Source organism: Talaromyces stipitatus, genomic scaffold, assembly GCF_000003125.1.
Source record: "Talaromyces stipitatus ATCC 10500 scf_1105507295541 genomic scaffold, whole genome shotgun sequence".
Classification (NCBI taxonomy): domain Eukaryota; kingdom Fungi; phylum Ascomycota; class Eurotiomycetes; order Eurotiales; family Trichocomaceae; genus Talaromyces; species Talaromyces stipitatus.
Genome location: NW_002990115.1, coordinates 3141068 through 3166142, shown reverse-complemented (window position 1 = coordinate 3166142; position 25075 = coordinate 3141068). Strand labels below are relative to the sequence as shown.

Below are 25075 nucleotides of genomic sequence, written 5' to 3'. Positions count from 1 at the left end.
GATGAGGAACACCGTCATGCCAGACATCAGGACGATAATCCTGTGAGAAGACGAAGAAAGCATCACAGCAGCTCCTTTGCTCCCGGAGAGGAGTCCACATCAAGAAGCAACGAGTCTCTCCGTTTACTGTGGCTGTCTGTCGACAAGTCTAAAAGCAATCATTGCGTAAGCCACGTATTTTTCAATTTGGTCCCGTGCTGTGACTTAGATGAGATCTTGCTGATTGTTAGTACGTATCTAGCCGGACAGTGGTAGGTATCGGCGTCGAGATGATGAAAGGGAACAAGACCGTCATCATAGCCAAAGACACAGAAACTGGACTTCTCGTACATCGAGTCACAGTGACGGCGTCTCTGAAGATTTATGCGTTGGTCAGAATGGTCTGCCAGCACCAAGACGATGGCCACTAAGTCCCGAGTCACCATCAACACCACTACCCCCAAGACCTAAACTACAGTCTTTGGTGGGATCAGAGATGTCCTCTGTGCCTGGCTACGTTGATGCAGGAACCAATACTCTAAACCGCTGGCGCTACCTCGCACAGAGCGTTGTTAGTCCTGATCCCCAAACATTGTGCTCGCCTCCTCCACCATATACGACAAATGAGTCATTCTATGCAAGCGGACGACCGTCGACTTTAGAAGCTCCCACATGTGGGTTGGCGTGTTGCGGTGTTCCTGCAGGAGATGAGTGTGTAACACTGAGACATGGCCATGTTCCTTATGTTACGACTCCGATGATTACGTACAATGCATGCTGTCAGCCTTCGATCTCACTGGGGTATCCATGTATTGGAGCGTCGCACATCTGAGCCTATACATATATCACGGTCTTCCAGATTCTTATACCCCGTATCCCCTTCGAAAGCCTTTATTTATATTCTTACATTCTTGGGACATAGAAGGTGTTGCGAGCTGAGATATGTTTAATGTACCATGTCTTTGATAGCATCAGATATCATTCGATCATAATCACTATTATCAACTAGAGAACTATGTGGCTCTTATATTTGATCTATTTATTAATGATATGCTTTTCGGACAAACATTACATGTAGTATCTATGTAACAGTTCATGATTCCATAAGTCGCAAACCTTTTCTCCAGCGAAGAAAAGCTTCGTAGGGCACATAAGAGTACGAGAGATAAAGCATGCATACTAAAAGGAAGATTGACTCAAGAGCAAATCAAATCAACCTCCGTTTAGGTTAAAAATAATGTGTGTGGATGTACACTGTCTAAACTTAGTCCATAACTATCACTTTAACTCTCATGATGTTTGCCTTCACGATCCATGAGAGGAATACCTTCAACACCATCCTCGTCATCGTCAAGGTCGCCACCGATATCGAAAACCTCTGCATCGGCAATTTCTTCTAAATCCTCTTTCGGAATGGCATGTCCACGTTGCTGCGACTGGCGACGCTGATGCTGCAGCAATACATAGCCATAACCAGCAATTTCGATGCACCAAATCACGAACCAAGTGAATAAGCCCAGAGTAGACCATTTCCGGTAGTACATACCGACTCCTACGTTCATGGTACCAAATAGAAGAATTCCACGTCCAAGCCATCGATGCACGAGCGTAAAGATGGTTTGTCGGCGAATCTTGACAAAGTCAATGTGATGCTTGTAACCCGCAGCAGCCTGGATGATCAGCGAGCATAATATGGTAAGACCGATGATTTTGTGCGGGCCGAAATGGGTTGAGCGTAAGAACATATATAGGCCGTTTCCGAGGGCCAGGACTGACGCGCCGGCTTGGATCATCCAGTGATACTTAAAAGCGCGAACAACTGGGGAGCGAATGGCCACACTGCCTGCAAAATATAACCCCATGAAAGAGATAGTCATGATGGTGCCGTGAACTCGGACCGGAGTGAAGAAGCCTTTAGGTTTCTTTGGTGAATCTGGAGAGTCACTGGCGATTCCAATGATTTCATCACCTTGGATAGATGGGGCTGAATTTTCGGTAGTATCTTCGGTATCGACAGTCATGTTACCCCATACCTTACCCTTGAACTCGTGGTACATCAGGCTCGAGTATTTATCAGCCGAATGAAAACTTTGTTCTCTGTTTCCAGCAAAAATGTATGGCGATAATCCCTTAACTTCCACATCTGGCGACCAGCAGGAATAGCAGATGAACTCCGCAAGATACTTGTTATCCGAAACTGTAGCTTGCAAGACCGACACTTGGTCTTCCACATCTTCTAGAACCTTGGGCATAACATGGCCGCTCGCGGATCGAACGCTGGTGATGAGCGATCTGCTCTCTCGATCTTCATAAATAATGAACATCAAAGAACCTTTCATTTCCCGACCGAATCCGACACCAATCCAGCCTCCATTCCGGGATGGAGTTGCAGAAATAGTTAAATAGACATCATGGCTATCACTTGAGGTGTTGTGCTGTTGAGTCGCAGCAAAACAGAAATCGGCGCCGGTATGGCAGTATTGGATGCTGGCGACGAGAGTTGATGATAGTAAGAGAAGCACGGCGTATACCAGTGCTGTGGGGGTGTGTAAAAGGGCCATTTTGCGTGATCTATATGGTTTTCCCTGAGTTCTCGCTGCGACCGTGTCCTCTCCCCGCGATTATGAATCTCCGAATTCTCGACCACTCAGATGGAGCCGCGTAAACATTTGGAAGAGCACGCTTACACCGTGAGTGCCCCGTTAGTTTCGTAAATACCCTCGTAGTTGATGCGGGGTGAGGTTATGTTCAAAAGAATTGAAGGAAAGCAGTACATAACATGAGAATTTCGGTCAGGTATAGAGATTTCAGGACGAGATGAATGTCTCAAAAAGACACAGGTAAATTGGAGAGCCCGAAATTCGCTATGGCCCCCAGCCAATCATGCTCAACTTGGTAATCACAACGCACAGGAGACTTCAAACCCCCAGGCGTTCTGAACTCAGAACTGACGGAGCTGATTGGTATACGCTTATCAGATTGAGCATGTCTGATCCCCGAATGACAGTGATTCGCACGGCATCGAACGGATAAGAAGCGTTAAGATTGTCGGAGTACGTACGCGGTGGATCTTACCCCACAGAATAAATATGTTCTGATTTGTTATTCGCCTCAATTTCAGCCAATCACCAATCCTGAATGGATCTACAATCTGCTCTATGATTGGTCCAGACAGATTCAAAGATCTCTCGATATCGTATGGAGTAAACATTTCAGATATTACATGCTACTCTATGATCGAGTCAGTGAGTGCTAAACTGAGGACCAATCTACGGGTCTAAAAAACCTTCCGTCAACCACGGGTCACAACATTTCCCGTACAAAGGCCAGGAACCAATCTTTATCTTCACCTTCAAGTCTTTGTTCTAATAGTTTAAGATTAACATCAGGAATAGGTACGAGGCCTCTACATTTGTCTGCAGCCAGTAATCGAGAATGGGTAATTGCAATTGAGGCAGTTAGTTCGACTGGATGGGCCTTACCTTTGTGCATAGTTTTCAAGGCAAAGAAATACACGCGGTTAGGCTGGTTTGAGGATCTTTCAGATGGCTGAAGAATCAATATTAGCGATAATGGATGGACTGCAGATAAGATTGGATTAAAATGGCTTAAAACTCATTTTATTCCTCTTACTGATGGCCGTACAATGGGAAAATATCGAATGTTGATTTTTGATGGTCATGGAAGTCATTCGACTGCTGAATTTGATCGTACATGCACTGAGAATAGTATTATTCCAGTCTGTATACCTCCTCATTCCTTATATATTCTACAGCCTCTTGATGTTGGCTGCTTTGCTGTTTTAAAACGACATTATGGGCAGCTTGTTGAGCAGCGGCTAAGGCTTGGATTCAATCAATTGACAAAATCGACTTTCTGATGGCGTTTCCAAAGGCTCGCACGATGGCATATAAAACTCAGACTGTTCGGAATAGCTTCACAGCAACTGTATTAGTGCCATTTAATCCAGATCGAGTTTATCAACAACTTACTATTCGATTAAAGACCCCAACGCCCTTTCCAAGTCGATCAAGCAATACACAATCATCTTGCTTACAGACACCTCGAAACATACGTCAATTTACACGTCAATCGACTACAATTACGAGGCGTATAAATCACCGTATGGGAAGCCCCAATGAAGTGATTAATCAAGCAATTATGCAGATTTCAAAGGCTTATGAAAAGACTACAAATGACTTTTGATCGTACGGAAAGGAAATCAGGGTTTACGAGCTGCACATGAGAAAGTGAAACGAAAACGTCAAAGATCTCAGCAGCAAATATCTCATGAGCAAGCAATTACTAGAGAGGAAGTTCAGGCACTCGTACAAGGTCGGATCGAGGCATTTCAGGCTGTTACTACTACTCCGGCCGAGCCTGAGCTTCCAGTCTCTCGTCCACCTGTACGACGTCAATTTCGCTGCAGTGGTTGTGGTGTCGAAGGGCATAAGATAACTGGATGTCTTAATCGTCCTAGTAGCTAACTTTTTGTACATAATTTGTATGTGGGTTAGAAATTAAGATTTAAAAATCAATATGGAACTCGTTTTCGGGAGAGGTGGCCGGATTGCTCACATGGCTGGGCCGCTTACCGATTACTAGTTATTGGTTGTAACGTGCTAATTCTCTGACAATAGTAATGGATTGTTATGAGATCTAGCTTGATACCTGTTGGTTTAGCTACGGTCCGTATCACGAAGCATAGACGGTAGTAAGGCGCGAACACGAAGCGGCCTAACGAGCCTGACAATATGAAGCTATCTTGATTCCTAATATTGTGACTGATCCCCAAGAGAGAGGGGGACGGGGAATAGCTAGCTAGATATATACGCGGCACGCACGTGCTGTTAAAAGAAGCTTTATATTTATCCAATATATTCAATTATAATAATAATAATATGAAACTAGGCGTGACAGCTCGGCGTCGACACGGCTGCAACTAGGGCACGTTCGAATAAAGCCCTATTGACGAATAAGATTATCGATATGGCACGTGGCTAGACACCTTATCCAGATGTCGTGGGGATAGATTCGAGCGACGGTAGTTACCATAGTTCTTCAGTTGCACCGCTAATGAGGCGATATGGGGGCCTATAAATACAGGCATGCCGCCATTTCCCCTCGATATATAATTTTCCTCTTCATACACAGTTTCCTTGTCGATGTAGACACCGCACATAGTGAATAACATTCATTTGTTTGGATTGGTAATTTGTCACATTAAGATAAATCTAATGCCAAGACGGCGCCCTGTGACAATACAAACCCTAACGTCAGCCAATCAGAGCTGCTGAATGGGTACATATACGGGGCTCCGATTATCTTATTATCTAGAGATTTTTCTTTGATGATCTAAGTTTAAGTTCCATCTGCGAAGTAAATAGCCCAACTTTGCAGAACAAATATCCTGATCACTGCACTTGCAAAGCTCAAAGAGAGACAAAGGTCGCTTCTGAGCGCAACCATGGCCGATATCGCACTGTCGGACTTGACAAGAACAAGTGCATCTAGAACAAATCATCATACTGAAATCCAGAGCGACAGGGACATCAATCTGCTAACTTCAGATCGTGCACTGACAACATCCTCCTCATTCTCAACGCCAGCTCACAACGATATCTCACTTTGGCAGTTGGCCAATATAGTGCTGGCGGTTTCTGGAATCAGTTTTCTCAGTAGTTTTACTACTGGACTTCTTACTATTGGTCTACCGCAGACAGCACAGGATGTTGGGCTCTCAGAAGATTTGATATTATGGTATTATTCAGTTTTCCTTCTGATATTAACTTACATCGTGCTAATCAAACTCGACAGGCCATCCTCTGTTTATTCGTGAGTGTAATCTGGCAGGATTCTGTCCAAAATCATACTTACCAGTCAGACTGGCAAGCGGCTCTTGTCTCCTCCTAGCAGGCTCCATTGCCGACATAATAGGAAACCGCATAATTAATCTAACCGGCTGTTTCCTGGTCGGCTGCTTCGTTACCGCATGCGGCCTATCACAAACAGCCATTCAACTAATCATGTTCCGGACTTTACAAGGTGTTGCCGTATCGCTCTGTCTACCGACGTCTGTAGCTATTGTCTCTCAAGCGGTCCCTGCAGGTAGAAAACGCAATATCAGTTATTCGATTTTGGGATTTGTCCAACCGGCGGGCTTTTCGGCTGGGTTGGTCTTGGGCGGTATCATGGTTAATACCATCGGGTGGCGATATGGGTATTATATCTCTGGTGGATTGACTCTGGCGTTGTTCGTGGTTAGTATTTGGTCTCTACCGGCCGACCGTCATGGTAATGCAGGACGAATCGGTTGGGCCAGGCTCCGAAACGAGATCGATTGGATTGCCGGCGTTCTATCATGTGCTTGTTTAGCCATGTTATCGTACATTCTTGCGTGAGTCTATGACCGATAGGAGAAAATTTCAAAGCTAACGTCTTATGATCCAGAGCTCTGACGAATGATGTCTCCAACATTAAGATCCCCGGAAATATCGTTATTCTCGTGATCTGCGTGATACTTATGCCGGTGTTCATACTTTGGGAACAACGTCAAGAGCGACTCGGAAAAGCGGTACTCATTCCAAGCTCACTATGGCGCAACGCCGTTTTCACAAATGTGTGCTTGATGGTCATATTTTCATGGGCAGTGATTAATGTCATGGAATTGTATTGCAGTTTGTTGTGCGTCTTAATCCTCTGTGATACTGATCTGCGACAATACTGACGACGAACAGTTTCCAACAAGTCCAAGGCCTATCTGCACTTCAAGCCTCACTTCGCATCTTACCCAGCGTCGTGATCGGGTCGATATGTCAGCTGAGTACAGGACTATTAGTCCATCGCATATCGGCATTTTACCTAGTTGTCGGATCAACCCTACTTAGCGCAGGAGCACCCCTATTAATGGCCGTGATCAACGTCCAATGGCCATACTGGTACGATGCCTTCTTCGCACAACTATTGGCCCCTCTCAGCGCCGATATACTCTTCACAGTGGCTTTACTGGTGATTTCGGACGTATTTCCTCAAAAGACGCAAGCCTTGGCTGGGGCAGTTTTTAATACTGTCTCTCAATTTGGGAATTCGCTTGGTCTGACGGTTATGGCTGTCATATCGTCCGTGACTACGAAGCATGCTGCAGCATCACCAGCAGATGACGAGTCTCGGGAACCGCTTTTGGTGGGCTATAGGGCTGGATTTTGGGGTGCGTTTGCGTGGATGATGTGTGCTTTTGTTATTGGGGGGTATGGGTTACGGAAGATTGGCAAGGTTGGATTGAAGAGGGATTAATCTGATACTGTTTATTGATTCATGTGAATGGGGCAGAATGTACATAATATGAACGCTTACCGTTTTTGACAATTTGGTCATTGCTTACTGATCGTATTTTGGATATACGAAGGAATGCACACTCAGCTCTGATTCACGGCGCATATTCACCGCTATTCTCGAACAATCTGCAAGGATTAGGTATCGTATATGCGGTCAATAACCCAGGAGAATCCTAGGTACAGCCGCCCGGTCCATATAATTTGACATTGCCCGTCACTTATATCCATCCCTGATTTTGTTATACTTCATCTCAGCTCTTCAACATGACAAATATTTGACTGACAATGAATAATCACCTCGTAAATCAGGTAAGTAAGTCCATATCGTAATAAGCATTAGCTCGGCCTCACAAATACAATTTGTACAAGAAAAACATAGTATCAATCAGTTATTTCTCATGAGTTCCCTAATCAGGCAAGTCGTCGTACGTCCGGGACCATCAAGACGATCGATGTGTGGGGACCCCGCTTTTTGTACGACGGAGAACTCCGTACTCCGGACGTACGTACAATCGCGTATTTACGTATGTATATGTATGTAATTATGTTATTACTTTGTTAGGTAATAGAAGACGGGCGTATATCCATCCCTATTTCCGTGTAAGATTGGGTATTTCATGGTGATGTACTGTAATACAGACATAGATTGGTACGACAGTCACAAATTCTAGACTTTAGATGTCTTACGGATTCCAGCAGCGCGAGGATCATACACAGTTTGGTACAGGAATATTCATTGGCCACAGAAATACCTCTGAACGTTGAGGAATATTGCGAGTAAGACCTATGTTACGTTGTACACAAGAGGACTCCTTGTACACTGCTTAATTTACGGACTGATTACAGGTCACATGTATGCTCTACGTCTGTACCTACCTATGTAGGTAAGCCTAGCCTTGTCTTGTTCGCCTCATCTCGCCAAGGAAGTCAACGAGCAAATCGGAGAGAAACAGAAGCATATTCACAGCCCGTCCTCAAACTACTGACTACGTAAGTACTGCCTAACTACGTAGTGATCAGAATGAATGTAAACCAATGACTCAGATAGATACACAAGTCAGCAACACTTGCACCGGAAGGGTCGGGTCATCATTAGAAATTTAGGTAATGTACAAATCAGGCCCATGGGTCAATAGCCAAGAAGCGCTGGAATAACCAGGTAATGTATCGAATAGGTATGGACGAACGCTATGCACAACACAAGGCATCAAGTAGTCATCCCAGATACAAAGACATAGACAGTAAGATGTAAATGATAATCGAAACAGAAAATAAAAATAATTGATACACAGAATCGAAGGATATGTACGTTAATATATGTAATAAGAATCAAATGCATAGATTCAGTGTGCATTCAGGCTCCACGATCAGCGGGTGTAGGAACACATTCCAGCCAATATCATCAGCTTCATCTCAATCAAAGAGATGAAGAAATGCCCCTCGACATATTCCTCACCTGTATTGAATGATGCTCCGCAAAAACTCCAGACAAAGAAAATCCCCCTCCAAATATCCCACAGATGAAACGAGTAATTGTTTTTGTCCATTTTCCGAGATTTCCACACAAAACCTCCCAAATTTTTGCACCTGTGGACAAGAAACGAACACTAGATGCGCCTGATCCGAATCCAAATGACTGATAACAAGCAACCTGAAAACGTGGACGTATAACACAAGTGCGTATAATGTGACAACAGAAAAACAGAAATCGCACCTACGAATGCTATGCAACAAAACCAGAGAACCCCGGTCATAACAAAAAACATAGCCGTATTCCGTACAAATCATAAAAAACAAGTAAACATGGAGAAGAGAATCAAGGTGTTGTTCTTGTAGTGTTTCCTTTTGCTGCATTTCGAGGCCCTAATCACCATCTCAGGTAATTTGTATGGTTGCGTACCGATCAAGTAATCAAAAAATCCATATGCATCTCTTCAATAATCTTCTCCCAATCCCAACTTTCCTCCATCTTGGTGTCCATGACTTGCCAGACCCGTTCGACCACTTTCAAAGCTGGCTCGATATTTCGTAAACTGGAGTACTGTTTCATTGCATCAAACCCTACCTTGATCCTCTCACGTTGACGCGGCAGGAATGCCGAACATCCAATGAGGAACAACGGCATGAGCATGATACTGTATGCTCCTGCGTCTTGAGGAAGGTGATCCAAGTACTGCAAGGCATCGTCGACAACTTGGCAAATCTTTTCGCTAGGACGTGATGGTCGGATCGTTCGATACAGGTATACCCATGTCGACTGTCGGTACAGTTGCGAGGCATACCAATTCGGCGTGTCCTTGGCATATGACGGTTCCCAAATTCGCAAGGCGTTATCGATCCTCACTGCTTCACTAAGGGTCTGATAGTCGACGGCCGGCTCAAACCCTTCGCTATGACGCGCTCGAATGCGATCCCTGATCCGAGTTATCTCGGAAATATAGTTGAACAAACCATCAAATATACCGAGAAACGTCCCTGCCTGAGCGTGAGGCACAAAGTCCGGAAGTCGAAGATCACCATCAAGCTGCACTGGTCGTCGGTCCAAGGAAGTCAACGAATTGGATACGTCATGATACTGGAAAAACTCGATGATGAACTGTCGAAACTTTTCGTTCTTTGGCTTCTGATTGACTAGGAGAAAGCGGGCAGCATCCATATGAGATCGGTACTCTCCGCTAGTCTCTCCTTCGCAGATAGTGTTTAAGCATAAAGCTAGGGTTGACGCTATAATGGGGTCCTCCACCAGTAACTGCGGTTCTTGAGCATCTTCCGCCAAGGGAGCTGCATTGATACTTTCCCGTAGATCGGTGATGGCTCGATCGAAATGGTAGTGTTTTCTTTCCTTGAAGCGTGGTTCGGGGTCACGGGCTGATAGATGGGATCCTGACAAACACATTAAAGAATGCATCAAACCTCTATGCTGAGTAGCCATAGGAAGTAGGATTTCTTTGAACGGGTTGGAATCGTCATTGATTAGTGTGAGTACTCGACTAAAGTCAAAGACGAAATGGTCGAGAAATCGCCTGTCAACCTCCGTTTCAATCCCGTCAATCAGGATAGGAAGTCCTCGTGGGAGCAGTGAAATGGAAGTTCGTCGGACCGCTGTTACAATAGTTAGAACATGTTCGTAAAGAAATTAACAGATACCTGTACGTACCATCTGCCATTTTCTGCTTCCCGCTTTTCCATATTTCTTTCGGAGGATAACCTTCGCAAACAACAGCATTTTTCTGACAGTTCAGACCTAGCATATGCACATTAGCCTTCAAACTCCTTCTGTCGACGCCCCTCCCGCTCAAGTATTATCCTTACAGGCTGGTTTAGTCTCGTCGCATTTCTTCTTCCTCCTCCGACAGGTAATGCACCCCGTCTTTGAACGACCCTTGGCGACTTTCATCTGGCCACCTGGCACGGGTAGTGGGTGCTTGCGTGGTCGACCTCGCTTTCGTGGCAGGCTGGTTACGGCATCGCTGGCGGAGCGGTCATCGCCTGGCTTGAGGGTCATCAGAACCTCACCATCGTCATCCAACTCCTCGATCTTCGGCGGAAGCCCATCGGGCGAATTGGCATCGATAACGTCGCAGACATTGTTGTGGTTGAGGTCAGCGCTAGCAAATGTCGCAGACGTGGCAGACGAGGGGGATGTCCGGTCGGACTCGCGGCGCATTCTGTTATAGGCATTCGCGGACGAAAAGATTTGATGGTTGTCGGCCTGATGATGCCAATTATTCACGAGTTCGTCGGCAGCATCATCGTTCAAACTGTGCGACTGAGTGTCGTCGGACGAGGAGGGGCTTTCGATAGCACTCCCATGAACATGAGGCTGGAAAAGCGACGTTGTCGTTGTGGTTGTTGGCGCGCAACGGAACGGACCGGCTCCACTGCGGGCAGAAGGGTTTTTTACAGCAGACGATAGATTTTGCACCGAGGACTGAAGATTGTGCATGGCCAACATTGGGATGTCGACATAAGAGACGGAATTTACTGGAGTCGATCCAGTGGTAGGTTGCGTTGGGAACGAGCGAGCGAGCCAGGTAGTATATACTATATACTAGTATGCTAGTATACTTTATACACGGGAGTGGGTAATAGCTCGTGATGGGAGGGGAAAGGGCAGTCTAGGGGCGCACTAAGAGGAAGCCTGGTGGGAACAGCGAGAGCAAGTTATATAGACAGTCATTCAAGCGTCGCAGTGGGAGAATTACACCAATTAGAGCTGGCAGGTGACAAGCGGGGAAGAGAGTCGAGGTCGAGGGCTTGGATATTCAGATGATATGAACCGGACGGACACGAGGCTCGCTCCTTAGTAATGTTCAGGCTGGGCTATTGCAAGGTTCTATTTTGAAATAGAATTCAAAGAAGAGGAACTACGGCGGACTCAGGTGGGCACTGTCGCGTATTTAATGTACATTTGCAGAGAAATTTTCTTTTGTCTGCAACGTCGCTATGGCCGGAACATCTCCTCCGTGCGTTGAATGCTAGTCAGTAGGTAACGTAGGAGCAGAAGGGAGTACGCAAAAAAGAAAGCAGTTCCGATGGTTGCTTTACCTAGAGAATAACCAACACGTAATGGTAATGGTCATGGTCATAGTAATGGAAACTAAGTCAGATGAGACGGGCTACATAAAGCGACCCAGAGGCCCAAGCAGAGAGCGTAGAGGCCAGTGTGGTGCCAGTATATACAACGGTACTCCATACTTGGGCAGGCCGTACGAGTGACTAAGTGAGTATGGGTTTGTGACGCGCCACAATCAGATTGTTGCCGTCTAGCTTGCTGCATATGCACTGATTTGGCATGCGGGGATCTCTCTGTACTTACAATACGGAAATACATCCATACAACTGGTATTGATCCGAAACAGAGCTTAGCCAGTGTTCATGAATTCATGACTGTAAATGCCTTGCTGCCTAGCACCATACCACCTAGTTAATTAAGACTCACAATACCTTGGCGATGATGTACTCCGTAGAACTAGGGATACTTGACCAGGATCAGGATGAGTCGCTCCGTTGTCGCACGTTGTACTCCGTCCAGACAAATAAAAAAAGCAAAGAGATGCGACGGACGGACAAATGAGCATGGACTTCGCGTGGACTCCCTTGCATGAAACAAGAGGATTTGCAAGGAGAATCCGGAGGGCGAGTATGGGGTAGCGAGACTCAAAAGGGATCCATCTTGGCTGGGGCGGTATCGTATTATGCGTAATATAATACGGTATATAATACATAACGTATTGTGGACAGAGATCTGGTAATCCAACTATGCCACAGTAATAAAATCATTGGGCAGACAGGCAAACTCCAATCATGCTGACAGCCAACCCACCCTGGATGTGCCCCAGGATACTTACAGTAGGTGTTGCCCTTGTGTTTCACTCAGCTGTTGGAGACTCTTTTTATTCAGAGTAGCGTTCAACAGAGCTCTGGGGAAACTCAGCCGACAGATCCTAGCTATTTCCGAGTACGATTCAGATAATGTAATTATATCTACAACATTCTTCTCGAATAAAACGACTAGCCAGCTACATAGTACATACTTTAATCATAGTCATGTCAAATGTAGAAAATAACTGCAAGCAAGAATTCAACATCCGGGGCCGACAATAATGACAGACAGCAAATCCACCCCCGGAAACAGTCTAGCCAAATTCTCAATTACGGTAAAAGGGGTTCTGTCTCCACCAAACCACTTATTCCTTTTCCTTTCTACATTCCTACGATATTTTGACAGCAGGAATTAGAATTCCTGGGGATATAGTTGGGTAGAGCACATATTGAATATGGTGCCTGAATACAATAGTTGATTACTTTAAGTGATATGCATATTTCCTGGATATGTACCACACACTTGATATGAAATCGTGTATGGAGAGTTTGAGACTAGCGATACACAACAGCAAAACGAGTAGATCATCGTACCTAGAAGGTTTAAATTTGTACAAAAAAAACGTTGGTTTCAATGGTTCGAATGGTTGTATAGAATGAGATTGATTTGGCTAAGCATGACAACGGTCACATTTCATTAGCTGTTCAGGTACGGAGCAGACGATACCCGTATTCAATGTATTGAGGCATTTATTCGGAATCTGAGCTACAGCAGATGAGAGAATTTTTTTCTGCGTCCCGAGTATCTACTGAGCCACAAAGGAGCAGCGACTTGTTCTGCCATGAGGATCGCATGTTGTGTCTATTCGGAATCTCTATGAGATGGTAATATGGATACGGTGGGGTAAGTGGAGGTTTGGTTCCGGCCCATCTATCCGCTACGTTCCGTACCTTACTTCTGATCCAGAATCAGATCGTGTTAATCTCAACAAATGCGATCATCATGATGGTATTAGATAAACATATCAAATTTGAGCCCTAGGAGCATGCGTAGGATATCCTGGACTCGATCTAAGTCTGACTTGTACGAGGACAGTCACATTAATAATGCTGTATGTACTTGCCCTCGCTTTTTTGCTGTTTAAATACTGTTATGTATTCATTGAGCTTTGTATTAACGCACAACACACATCGACTCTCGCGCTTTCCAAACGCATTCTCTGTTCTAGAGTGTCTGGTCTCCTTCTTTTACTACACATACTCGTAGTGAGGATTCCCTCCTTTTTACTTCCCTCGGATCCTGATACGGAGTGCATGTTAAATACGTAGCCAGAGCCGACAAATTACTTTTCTATTTTTGTAGCGTTTTCTTGTCTAATGCACTCTTTACGAATAAGGAAAGAGGGAATGGGGTATGAAAAATTTTTCGTTAGCTGTTCAACTCTAATTCGTTCTTGACATGCATGCATAATGACACTCGAATTAATTTAATATAACTGATGAAGCGAGGTCTCCACTAGGCAAATTTCTTGGCTGACTGGCTAGCTATATACGTGCGAGCGAAAAAAGTATGGGGAAGAAAATCACGTACATATACTAGCCATGTATATCTACCTAGATCACTCTAAGTATGTATTCGTTGGCATCTCCGTCAGTACCTACGTCTACATACATAGAAAATTATTGATTCAACCTTTAGAACCAGTAGGTTGAAAGAGTCTGAAAAGAACGCGGCAAATGAGGGAAGTCGGGATTAGTAAAATCTAACTCACTATTCAATTAAGCGAGCACTGAATGCGTACGAAAAGCTGAATTGCTTACGTACTCGATTATAGGTCAATTGTAGCCTACTGAGGTCTAGGGCAGCCTCATCTTTTTCGGTCCCTTCAGATCTACGACGCACATACGTACTACGAGCAGAGCACGAAGGACCTCCGCGGAATTAAAATGGGCACATGACCTATTTCCTCGTCTGAAGCTGTCCCTTTTTCGATTCTTAATTTCCAGGGATCTGGTTGAATAAACATGACCAGCGACTCGATCATACGGTTGGCGGGAATCGCTGTCCTCTGATTAGACACTGACTCAACGAATATCAAATTTGACTTTTGAATTATGTGCGTACAATTAAGAAGGATATTCAATTTGACTTTTCACTCTCATCCACTCGATCCGTGACGACGTCAGATCAATATCGCTCATAGGCTACCACTGGTTACCAACGAGGTGGTTCTACATCATTTTTCCTTCTTTCGGCATCTATCTTGGGGCCGGAGAACAGTACACCGGAATGACTTGTCTGGCGCGATGCTTACTTTTGTAACGACTCAGTTTTGAGCATCAGAGGACAAGTAGTCTGCAATTTCTTAAGTTAGTACGCATGTAGTACTATTCACGCCAAGTATGGTAGGGTTTCTCCTCGGAAGGGCTCTTTCAGTCTTTTACCACCCGCTCAGTAATGATTCAATTTTTGTTTTTTGGTCAATTCAATAGTCGGATATTTCTTTGTAGTCATCAACCTATAGATTCTGATATGAACCATCAGATTTCTTTTTTTTTGTAATTGTGATGGCGTGATCAAACCCGACCTAAGGGAAACGACCTTCAGTAGTTGGTCGATTAGATTAGGGCATATGTACCCCATACGGAAGCGCCAGATCCCCCACGCCTGCTGTTATTGTACCACCAGACCTGTATCACCGTACTGCGAAGCTTCTGGACTACGGAGGATGCCGGGGAGACAATGTCGGTACTATGCATGTAAGACAGATTCCCGCAGAATTCCAAAGTCAAAACTTACCGGTCGGTACCTGGAAAAGAAAAGAAAAGAAGACGTTTCTTTTGACTTGTGAATAGTTACGGAGTCCTAGTTCATGATTCCAGACTTTTCGTTATGCAATAAAAACCAACCTCGGGATGGACTCTCAATGTGGCTTCTGCAACAGATCCAAGATTTGGGTACCTACTGACCACGGGAAAATACTCCGTGGAAGGCTTGGAGTCCATATGATCTGGTGGACGAATTTGTACACTCATAATCGACTTGGATACTACTGCGTCCGGTGTTCGGTGTACAATATTAACATGATCATGAGATCAACTGCATCATACAATATCCCAAACCTTGGGACCCAAATGTTTAACTTAGCTTCAAAAAGCTTAAAGTTCAAGCCAAGAACGTGACCTCGTCTGTTTATACTTTATTCGAACTAAACTTATTGAAGCCATACGTACTACCAATAGAACGAAAGTAGAATGACACAACGGAAACACCTGTTCAAGCAATCCGTCGGTCAGACAGACTAGCATAAATAGATACCTAGGTATATTAAAGTTACTAGTCGAAAAGCCCTTTAACCTCAAGGCTGTCAAGGGCTTGAGCCACTGGGAACGTCCCCGTCAAATAAATCCAGGGCTTAGGGTTAGCCTCACTTGGCAAATCGAACAAGTTCGGTCAGAATCTGAATCACCAACAGTACTTTTTTTGACTTAACTTCCCAGCTTAACCCGCTTATACTCTCCAAATGCAGAAAAGCGTAGGATCAGACCTGTTTTTGGCAGTCTCCTACTTGCTTATTAGTAACTTAATAAGTGTTCGAGCTGCACTGCTGAAAGCCTGAAATGTGACTAGGATTCCTTGGTTTTCGGTTACAGTTAAAGGGTCACAAACTGTGCGGGGAGATAGGTTTGAAACAAGCTAGAATAATCCATACAGTAAATACTCACAGTACAAAGTCGGAGTTCGCCGTCATCGCAAAGCGCCATTTTCTCTATCCGTTCAGCTCATATTTCGTACTTCGAATTCTCGAAGAATTTGCCCCATTCATGGTAATTCAGCTATTTACTCCGTTACAAGTGCGCAAGTCTAGAATAGTCTCTCCGCATTATTGATAGCTCAATAGAAAAAGAAAAGAAGGTAAAGGCAAAACAGGACCCTTATACGCAGTACAGAGTACTCCGTAATTAATTACTGTAATAATTTATCCACTACGGTCGCTAATGCTTTCCTTCCCGCAACGGCTGATGATCGCTTGAGCGTATTTCGTATACATAGGTAATTACAATACCAAATACGTACTAGACATACAATACCCAGGTATTTTGACTCGTTGTTAATTGACAGAGCATTAACTAATTGACTATATTTTGGCCTCGAATTGTGCATGTATTTGCGAAAGAATCAAATTTCTCACTCAAATAAGTCTACCTAGGTAATATGCAAGATCGAGGAAGCCTTCATACATCGAGGTATTGACTTTTACGTAGTGGGCAGTATGATCCACAGACTAGAAATGATCATGCATTTATGTGGATGCGATTCATATTTAACTCCACTCGATGATTAGGATGTCGGCTTGGAAGTTTTATCCGATGTCCGGAGATATTCGATCGTATGTTGGTAGGTTGAGAAATTCGTGAAAAGGAATCATCATGATAGAAAGAAAAAAGTGGCATGAATGGGATTATATTCAATATGATAGATATCATGCAAATGAGAAACAAGCAGATTCTGGCTTCATCAAGAAAGTCTGCATTCAACCGAGTTCAATGATATGCACTCAGCGTAAAGTTCTCTTCACAGTACGCCACTCCACCAACGAACGAGAACTCCAATTTTTGCGTTGAAAAGGACAACAACAACGGACGGCACTAGAAAACATTGTATTTTGCTTAGTTATTGAAAGTACCTTGGCTCATCAAACACATGGTACCGATGACCACGGACACCTTCACCACGGAACAGTGCTGGGAAGCGTTGGCCCTCAGGTACCATTTCCTCCGGGATGCGAATCTCCTCTTCAGATTCCGGTTGACCGATGACAAATTTACCAACCTAACAATATTATTAGCAGTGTTTAATGTCACTCAGAGAAAAGACTTACCTGAAGTTCGGTATCGGTGATGGTGCTTCGAGAAATTCTAGCATAGCCAGTTCGCTTCAACTTCTTGTACAAAATGTACTCGCACCACCTATCCCAATCCGTCGAGTCGATGTCCTTCATTCCACTCACGTCACTCACATATGTGTTGTAGTTGCCTTCAAGTGGTTTCGTGACTAGATAACTGAGAAGGATCAGTGGTCGGGGTGATGAGCCCATGAGCTTGGAGAGATATTCAGTCTGTAGCCGTCGGTCCTCGGGGTCTTCTTCCTGACCAGAGTGAAATACGACCACGTCTACCGCCTCGCCGTACATGTCGAGAGTTGCATGAATGGCTGGGGCCAGTTCACCGACAGGGGATGGCAACAGATGATGAGTCGAGTTGAGAATAGGGAACTTGGAGAGTAGTGCGGCTCCCCAGGTGTGCTTGTTGGGCCCCGGGCCGTAGTCCACGTACATACCAAGTTCTTCGGCAAGGACAGCGGTGAAGTCACGGTTGCCCATGATGATGCGCTGAGTATCGGACTCTAGCAGACCAACGACATCAAGTTCTGCCTCTCGGATGAGATTGATCATTCGTCGTTCGGAAGACCACATGTCATTGTCAAGAGAAAAGTGAATCGTCCAGATACCAGCCGTAGCAACCTTGTCTTCCTTGTGGTAAGGAGTATAGTCGTTTGTGGGGAATCGGAGGTAGGCAACAGCCACGGCGAGAAGCTGAAGGATTGCAAGGGCATAAATATAGTATGAGCGCTGTCTACGGCTGTTGGGGTTGATGAAATTCTTCTTGGAAGGGCCGGAGTTGGTAACTGAGCTGGAGAAGACACCGGCACCCACAAACAGCATTGTCACAGTCATTAACCAATCAGTGTGTTCACGAACTAGAGGACCACCGGGAACGAAAGCATACGCCACGACCCAGACGTGGAAAAGACACAAAAAGACCCAAACCGAGAATGCCGTACCAAAGGTAGATGCAGGCGAGTGGTGGACGGCAGAGGCAATGAACACGGGGGTTATAGCCATTAGGTAAAAGGCAATAGTCAGACCACCGTAGAAACCAAACCAATGGCTGTAGCAAGTAAGCACCGCAGCACCGAGAGAACCAATGCCGAACGCTGTCCATGAACCAGCTAGACGAGGGTAGTACAAGCCAAACAAGTAACCTGCGCTCATAGCAAAGATTGTCAAAGCACCATGAGGAACTTGAATTGGGCCCCGGATAGGGAAACCTTCCCAAACCCAACTGATCATGGTGCTAGAATCGGACAGTAGTGAGTGCAACCCAAAGATAACACCTCCAAGCCCAATACCGGCAAGAATAGCGGAACCTTTCTTACCAGCTGGTGGGTAATAGTCACCTCCGCTTACAGCTGGCTGTCTTGCAGAGCGTATCGCAGCGAGAATACCCAGGAAAAGACCAAACTTGTTCCATCCACCGTTCTCCGCGTTCATTGTCGGCCAAACAGGGTTGTTTGTCTGGAAGGCAAATTTGGCCACGCTCGACATGATGAGACCAATGGCAAAGGCAGAAATGCGTGACTCTAGTCGGACATTCAAAGCCCGTTCGCCATAGAACGTTGCGGACCATATAAGACAGCCCATAGCAACAGCAAATCCTGAGATGAAGAGACGGTAGACTGGGTCACGGACGAGGAAAGCCATCAGACCGGTCAACGGCAAAAATTGAAATACAGCCCTGTTACGAATCACCAATGACCGGATAGACGGGATAGCCAAGATCAATGGAGATACAGTGGTAACAATGACAGCCTCATATCCAGAAATACCCATGTGCCAAAGCGGGAAGTCTGCAGATGATTAGACGCATCTCAACAAGTTAAGAGAGGAAACATACACCACACAAGTAGAGGCATAGCAGTATAATTGGACCAAAAGACAAACTGTAATGTGTCAGCGTAATATCTTAGATGACCATAAACTCAAACTTACGCCATTGTAGATGTCGGCAGCAACGTCAAAAGCTTCAGGCCAGGAGAAGCCTGTACCAAAAGTGTTCCCAATCGGCTTATCCTTCCTAATATATTGTTATTACCATATCATCCTGGGAAGCGTGTGATAGTAACGAAAACATACTCTTTTTCAATTACTTTGTCTGCCGTCGTCTTGAGTTGCCTGTTGAGGTATGGTTAACCCATTTCGTTTCAACCAAGTACCGAACGCTATGCACTGTACATTTCAAATGTCTACTTCGGAAGCCACTGCACATACCCTCTGCTAACTCCTTTTACATCCCTCACCACTAACTCAAAAGCGTCGAAATCCAGCGCTGTTACCGCGTCGAAACCGACATCGAAGACGATCAAAGACCATTCAAAGAAGGCATACTTGGTGTAAGCTAAACAAAAATCAGTGCAAGTCATTTCTTCTTACTGGTAGTAATTCCTTACCTCCGGCAACCTTGTGTACCTTGTGCTGAATGAAGTAGTAGATCAAGGGAACCAAGGTTCCAAAGAAAAGACTGGCGAGAATCTTGCGGTATCTGACAGCACGGCGGTTCGCAGGGCTCAGAGCAAGGCAGCCCAATGTCCATGGCAGAGTAGCGACCAAATACGAGATCATGAAAATATCATGCCAGTCATGATCGTCCGTCGATGTCACATAGGTCCAGCCACCACACGTCAATGTTCTGAACAGACCAGTAAAGGCGACAACCTTGGGTAGCGTTGAACCGGGTCGAGCCGTCATCAGATACCAAAGGAACACGAGAGCGAAACGGGGACCGGATGTGATAGCAATGAAAACCTGAAAGACTGATCGTTCGGGATACCGATCACCAATTGTCGCCGAGACAGAGGGAAACCATTCATCAGGGTAGCCGAAATGCTCGTTTTGCACGATTTTATGGAAGTGTAATTGCACGCCGACAACGAAGGCGCCGATGAATGCGATGGCCGCAAATAGGGTGTGCGCGTGAGAGATCCATTTGCCATTGAGCTATATACAAATTGCATGTCAGTGTCACCGTAGATAAATTTCACTCGCGATTGAGGGCAGCGTACGCTCACAACGGCATCCCCGTCTCTGAATTTGGGTGCCATGGCGGCAGAACGGGAAAGGGAAACAAAGCGAGAGGCTGTCCACGAGTGGACAAATCAATTGCTGGTGAAAAAAAAACTGGAAACTTATAAAATATAGATGGATAAAAGAAAGTCAGGAAAAAAAAAGAGCAGTTGGAAACCTGCTTATAGGCCTTGAAGAAAGAGAAGAAATCAGCGGCCCCTGAGACATGTGTAGTCTTGAGGAAGGCGTGAGGACGACTAAGGCTTCGGCATTCGGTCCTCGACTGACACTAGTCCCGGTTAGGGGTAGTGCATGTTGGAGCTTAGTCTTTGTGCACGGACCACGCTCAATCGATCATTTTTTTTTGAATCAGTTCGGATTGATCTTTGACAGTCTAGACAGGCCTGAAAATAAAATCAACGTCATGGCGGCTGAAAAGGCTCGTTTTTATTTGGAAAAGGCAGTTCCAGAGCTCAAGGAATATGAGCAAAAAGGCATATTCACCAAGGTATGTCTCAATGCGCCAACAGCAACTACAGTATCAATGCTAATCTAATATCGTCTAGGATGAAATTCGATCAATCGCAAAGAAGCGCTCTGATTTTGAGCACAAAGTCAACACTCCCGGAGTAACGGATTCCGACTATGTCCGTTATATCGAGTATGAAATGAACCTGGAGGCTTTACGGAAGAAACGTTCAAAGAGATTTGGCATCAAAGCCACCCCCCAACATGCGGGACGCCGCGTCCTGTTCATCCTCGACCGTGCCACGCGCAAACTGCCCGGGAGCTTAGGACTCTGGATACAATATATCGAGTACTGTCGGCGACAAAGAATGTTCCGAAGACTTTCCGATGTTTTTTCCGATGCATTGCGCCTCCATCCTGCCAATGCGGACCTGTGGGTTTATGCTGCCAAATATGCCATGGAAGACCATGCGGATATGACTCAGGCGCGGAGCTATTTCCAGCGTGGTCTCCGTTTCTGCAAAAGCCAAAGGAATATCTGGATTCAGTACGGACGGTTGGAGTGTATTTACATTGCCAAGCTCTTCGCTCGTCGACGGATATTGGGTTTGAATGAATCTGGAAAGGCCGGCGATGTGCCTAGTTCAGCCGCGGATGAGGATGCAGATATGATTGCACTCCCCGCAATCACAGAAGAGGACATCAATCCTTCAAGCAAGAAGAACGATGAGATAGACGAAGGAGCGTTGGAAGCACTCAACTCGACACCTGCTTTGACGGGAGCTATTCCGATAGCGATTTTTGACGCGGCCATGAAAGAGTCGAACGACAACATCATTTTATCGCATGAATTCTTTGATATGGTTTTTGAATTCGAAGATCTTCCGTGTTTGCGCAAAATCCTGGATCATATTGTAACACATCAAACGGCAAAATCACCTCTCCATTATCGCACAGCTATTTGCCATATTAAAGTGCCTGTAGCAGGACTAAAGGTCACTTCACCAGAGTTCCCGCAAGCACTTGGAATTTCTCTCAACAATATGAAGAAGTATCAACTGGACCCCAATCTCGCGAAAGAATTGATCAATTGGCTCAAGCCGTTGTCGGAAATCGAAGAGTTAGATCCTTCACTCCAGAAAGTGTTTGAAATAACGCTGAGTCGCGCCCAAAAATGCCTTCCATCCATGGACGAATAGTTCTATACTTTAGATAGCATGGCGTCCATTGAGTGTGTCTTCACGAATGATATCCAAAATCGATTCTCAATCATCATATTTACTGTTACGACGATTGCTTTTCTTTGCGCTATGCATTTTTTTAGATTTAATTCGTGCCTCCGTCTCAGCTTTTCTCCTTCAAGTCCTGTCAGTATGAATATTCGGTGTTGATCAAGTATATAAGAACGTACAAATTCTTAACACGCTCTTTCTGTTCTTCGGATGTTTCTCCCGGAATTACATCTCGAGCTGATTCTTCAACAATCTTGTATAGCTTCTGATAACAAGACTCGATGTTCGCTGATTGCTTTCTAGCCTCATCGGACTGAATCACAAGTGCATCAGCCCTGTCGGCCACATATCGAGATGTTCGTAAATTCTCATGAAGTATTGATGGTACCAGAGGTAACAAGGAGCTCAAGGGCACTCTGAGCGTTGCTTTTGAGTTCACCCTATTAATCTGTCTTAGCAAAGTTTGTTTTGCCGTTTGAATGTAGAGAGGATCAGGACATACTTGTTGACGTTTTGTCCACCGGGACCGCTCGATCGACTGAATGATATGGAACATATATTGCGTGGAATTGAATTGATATCAAACTTTGCAAGCCAGTCTTTGGCCTTACTTAGCTCGGATTCATTCCAAAGACCAGATTGCGTGGCATTCCCCTTTTTGGACGCAAAGTGTCTTGTAATTGTTAGGGTAAATCGCGCATTGTAACGTGACAGGAGTGACTGAAGATGAACAAATGCCATATCTTCACATGTCTGGACACTTGATCCAGTCAGGTATGGCTCATAGAAGATCTCCAAGGTTCTTGAATGTGGAGACGGTTGACATAAGAAGGCGCAATCTACTCTGGCCAATCGCGGTGGCGGATTTTCCACCCCAGCCTTAAGGATCTGGCGCAGTCGTATTCGATCATGATCACTCTTCACTCCCTACAGATCTACACGGACTACACGGCCATATGCTATCGCTCCGGTCGACTGCGGTCTTGCTTATTCATTCATGAATAATATCGAGATACACTTTACGTTGGTTCGAAGCTCATTTATATCGTCTGACAAAGTGCATCCGGCCCGATAAATTGGAGCATCATACACCCCCAGCAAACGTAGAGCTCGAGCGAAACGTCTTATTGAACCATACCACATGCGGCTATATATATTCGATACGAAATGGCCTCGAATAATAATACTTTCTCTATGAAAGACAATGGCCCTAAGCGACATGCCGCTTGCGATGAGTGCCGTATAAATTCCATGACTATAAACAATCAGTCCCTGATAATGCTGACCATTCTCCGCTCGCAGGTAACCGCAAATTAAAATGCTCAGGCGAGCAAACCGGCTGTCGACGATGCACCGCCCAGGGTCTTTACTGTCATTACTCCATACAGAAACAAATGGGTCGACCGCGAAAGAAACAAAAACTGGATGGCCGTAGAAATGATAACAGCGACGGATCAGAACCACGTTTGTTAGGGGCAATTTCCGACATAGAGAAGGAGTGGACTTCGGCAGATTTGGGTCCTGACACGACTCTTCTATGCCCACAAGTATATCTCAGCCGTTACGGTGGTTACCTCCCTTCCAAAGACGTACTCCACTTTGACTCTTCTTCATTACCACAACCGCCACAGCTGCAACCCATCGCTGCGACGATTGACCCCTGGCCTGATTTTTCGACGACCTCAGCCTCTGCTTCAATGCTGTCGAATGTGCCATCTTCTGCTGCATTGGGTGAGGACGCACCCACTTGCCCATGTCTATCTTATCTCTACCTCTGTTTGAGCACGCTCTCAAGTCTTAATTCATTCTCGATCAACCGTGAAACTACCACGTCCCTGTGTACAGCGGCTAGAACCGCACAGTCTGTTATTCGTTGCGAAATATGTCCACTGAGGTTTGCCACTGGCATGCAAAACGTGATGATGCTGGGGACCCTCCTGAGCGTCATGGCAGACGCCTGGTACAAAATATCCCTCACTGATGCCAGTACTCTAGGCCGAGAACTTGCCTCCCCCGAGTTCAAACAACTGGTCATGAACAACAAAGACCCTCACGCAGAAGAATTGGCATGGAATCACTGGCTACGGCGATTCCTTCGCCGCGCTATCATTGGTACGCCCATTGATCCGAAGTTATGTCCACCAACAGCTGTTCATAACATAACCCCGGATCTGTATTCGCTCATCCGGGAATTGGAGGATCGTCAACGATACTGGCATGCGGTTCGGATTTCGCATCCCACAAATCCGTTCGATACATTGAGAGCTTCCTACGGGTCTGTGTCTACACCGCCATCATCAACATCCACATCAGACTGCTCAAAGGAGAGCAATGCGGATGCAAATTCTAGTTCCTCTTCAACGGCGAATACAACAGGTGAAGGAGTGTCGACGGCATTGCCGCCGGATCCGGCTGAAATTCATCAAAATGCTCAAGAACATGATTATTTGTGTTTGAAGATTGTTGGCGCTGCTAAACACGTTATCAAGAAGTTTGAGTTTGGCCCTGAAGAGTATCCAGAGGGTGTACCGCCGATTTTGTTGTCAGACTAATGATCGATGTCTTTTTTTTGGTGCCATGGCTGAATGAAAGATAGTTTACATATTACTTGACGATCTTTTGCGTCAAGGGTGCTTTTTATGAAGAAAGATATGAAATGTTTACCGTATCTGTCCTCGATACATTTATTTGACAGGTGTGAGCGTTGCAACTTGTGGCTTTTCTCATACGAGTACATCCTGTCTGTACCCAAAACGGAAATAATAGACAATTAGCAGCCTTGCAACAAAGCCCCAGAACCCCCCCACCCACGACAATCTGTGGTTATATGTAT

General features: G+C 45.3%; 8 protein-coding genes across 8 annotated transcripts, besides 3 other annotated features; 4 read left to right on the top strand and 4 right to left on the bottom strand.

Moving 5' to 3' along the window:
* Positions 1 to 1202: 1202 nt before the first annotated feature.
* TSTA_035110 (uncharacterized protein) lies at positions 1203 to 2540 on the bottom strand (the record flags this gene model as incomplete). Its single annotated transcript, XM_002480671.1, has 2 exons — positions 1203 to 1237; positions 1307 to 2540. 2 exons carry the CDS (start codon positions 2538 to 2540, stop codon positions 1203 to 1205), a joined length of 1269 nt encoding a protein of 422 aa, XP_002480716.1.
* Positions 2541 to 2845: 305 nt separating this feature from the next.
* On the top strand, positions 2846 to 3532 carry TSTA_035100 (uncharacterized protein; the record flags this gene model as incomplete). The annotated part of the gene is made up of 4 exons (XM_002480670.1): positions 2846 to 2874; positions 2987 to 3036; positions 3151 to 3220; positions 3406 to 3532. 4 exons carry the CDS (start codon positions 2846 to 2848, stop codon positions 3530 to 3532), a joined length of 276 nt encoding a protein of 91 aa, XP_002480715.1.
* Positions 3341 to 3874: a mobile genetic element.
* Positions 3838 to 4230: a mobile genetic element.
* A 623-nt stretch (positions 4231 to 4853) lies between these two features.
* Positions 4854 to 4882: a sequence feature (AT_rich).
* A 1123-nt stretch (positions 4883 to 6005) lies between these two features.
* On the top strand, positions 6006 to 7423 carry TSTA_035090 (MFS transporter, putative; the record flags this gene model as incomplete). The annotated part of the gene is made up of 3 exons (XM_002480669.1): positions 6006 to 6376; positions 6430 to 6663; positions 6717 to 7423. 3 exons carry the CDS (start codon positions 6006 to 6008, stop codon positions 7270 to 7272), a joined length of 1161 nt encoding a protein of 386 aa, XP_002480714.1. The 3' UTR covers positions 7273 to 7423.
* A 959-nt stretch (positions 7424 to 8382) lies between these two features.
* TSTA_035080 (C6 transcription factor OefC) lies at positions 8383 to 11268 on the bottom strand (the record flags this gene model as incomplete). The annotated part of the gene is made up of 3 exons (XM_002480668.1): positions 8383 to 10415; positions 10471 to 10557; positions 10626 to 11268. The coding sequence occupies 3 exons, from the start codon at positions 11266 to 11268 to the stop codon at positions 9217 to 9219; spliced, it is 1929 nt and encodes a 642-aa protein (XP_002480713.1). The 3' UTR covers positions 8383 to 9216.
* Positions 11269 to 17088: 5820 nt separating this feature from the next.
* Positions 17089 to 20580, bottom strand: TSTA_035070 (integral plasma membrane protein, putative; the record flags this gene model as incomplete). The annotated part of the gene is made up of 8 exons (XM_002480667.1): positions 17089 to 17472; positions 17522 to 19329; positions 19377 to 19422; positions 19472 to 19556; positions 19616 to 19654; positions 19751 to 19877; positions 19930 to 20476; positions 20542 to 20580. 8 exons carry the CDS (start codon positions 20578 to 20580, stop codon positions 17314 to 17316), a joined length of 2850 nt encoding a protein of 949 aa, XP_002480712.1. The 3' UTR covers positions 17089 to 17313.
* A 358-nt stretch (positions 20581 to 20938) lies between these two features.
* Positions 20939 to 22384, top strand: TSTA_035060 (rRNA processing protein Utp6, putative). Its single transcript, XM_002480666.1, has 2 exons — positions 20939 to 21050; positions 21109 to 22384. The coding sequence occupies exons 1-2, from the start codon at positions 20967 to 20969 to the stop codon at positions 22207 to 22209; spliced, it is 1185 nt and encodes a 394-aa protein (XP_002480711.1). The 5' UTR covers positions 20939 to 20966; the 3' UTR covers positions 22210 to 22384.
* On the bottom strand, positions 21044 to 23020 carry TSTA_035050 (peptidyl-tRNA hydrolase domain protein). Its single transcript, XM_002480665.1, has 3 exons — positions 22745 to 23020; positions 22422 to 22682; positions 21044 to 22366 (listed from the first exon to the last, which is right to left on the bottom strand). The coding sequence occupies exons 1-3, from the start codon at positions 22981 to 22983 to the stop codon at positions 22276 to 22278; spliced, it is 591 nt and encodes a 196-aa protein (XP_002480710.1). The 5' UTR covers positions 22984 to 23020; the 3' UTR covers positions 21044 to 22275.
* A 137-nt stretch (positions 23021 to 23157) lies between these two features.
* TSTA_035040 (C6 finger domain protein, putative) lies at positions 23158 to 24900 on the top strand. The gene is made up of 2 exons (XM_002480664.1): positions 23158 to 23482; positions 23545 to 24900. The coding sequence occupies exons 1-2, from the start codon at positions 23410 to 23412 to the stop codon at positions 24792 to 24794; spliced, it is 1323 nt and encodes a 440-aa protein (XP_002480709.1). The 5' UTR covers positions 23158 to 23409; the 3' UTR covers positions 24795 to 24900.
* The last annotated feature ends 175 nt before the right edge of the window (positions 24901 to 25075 follow it).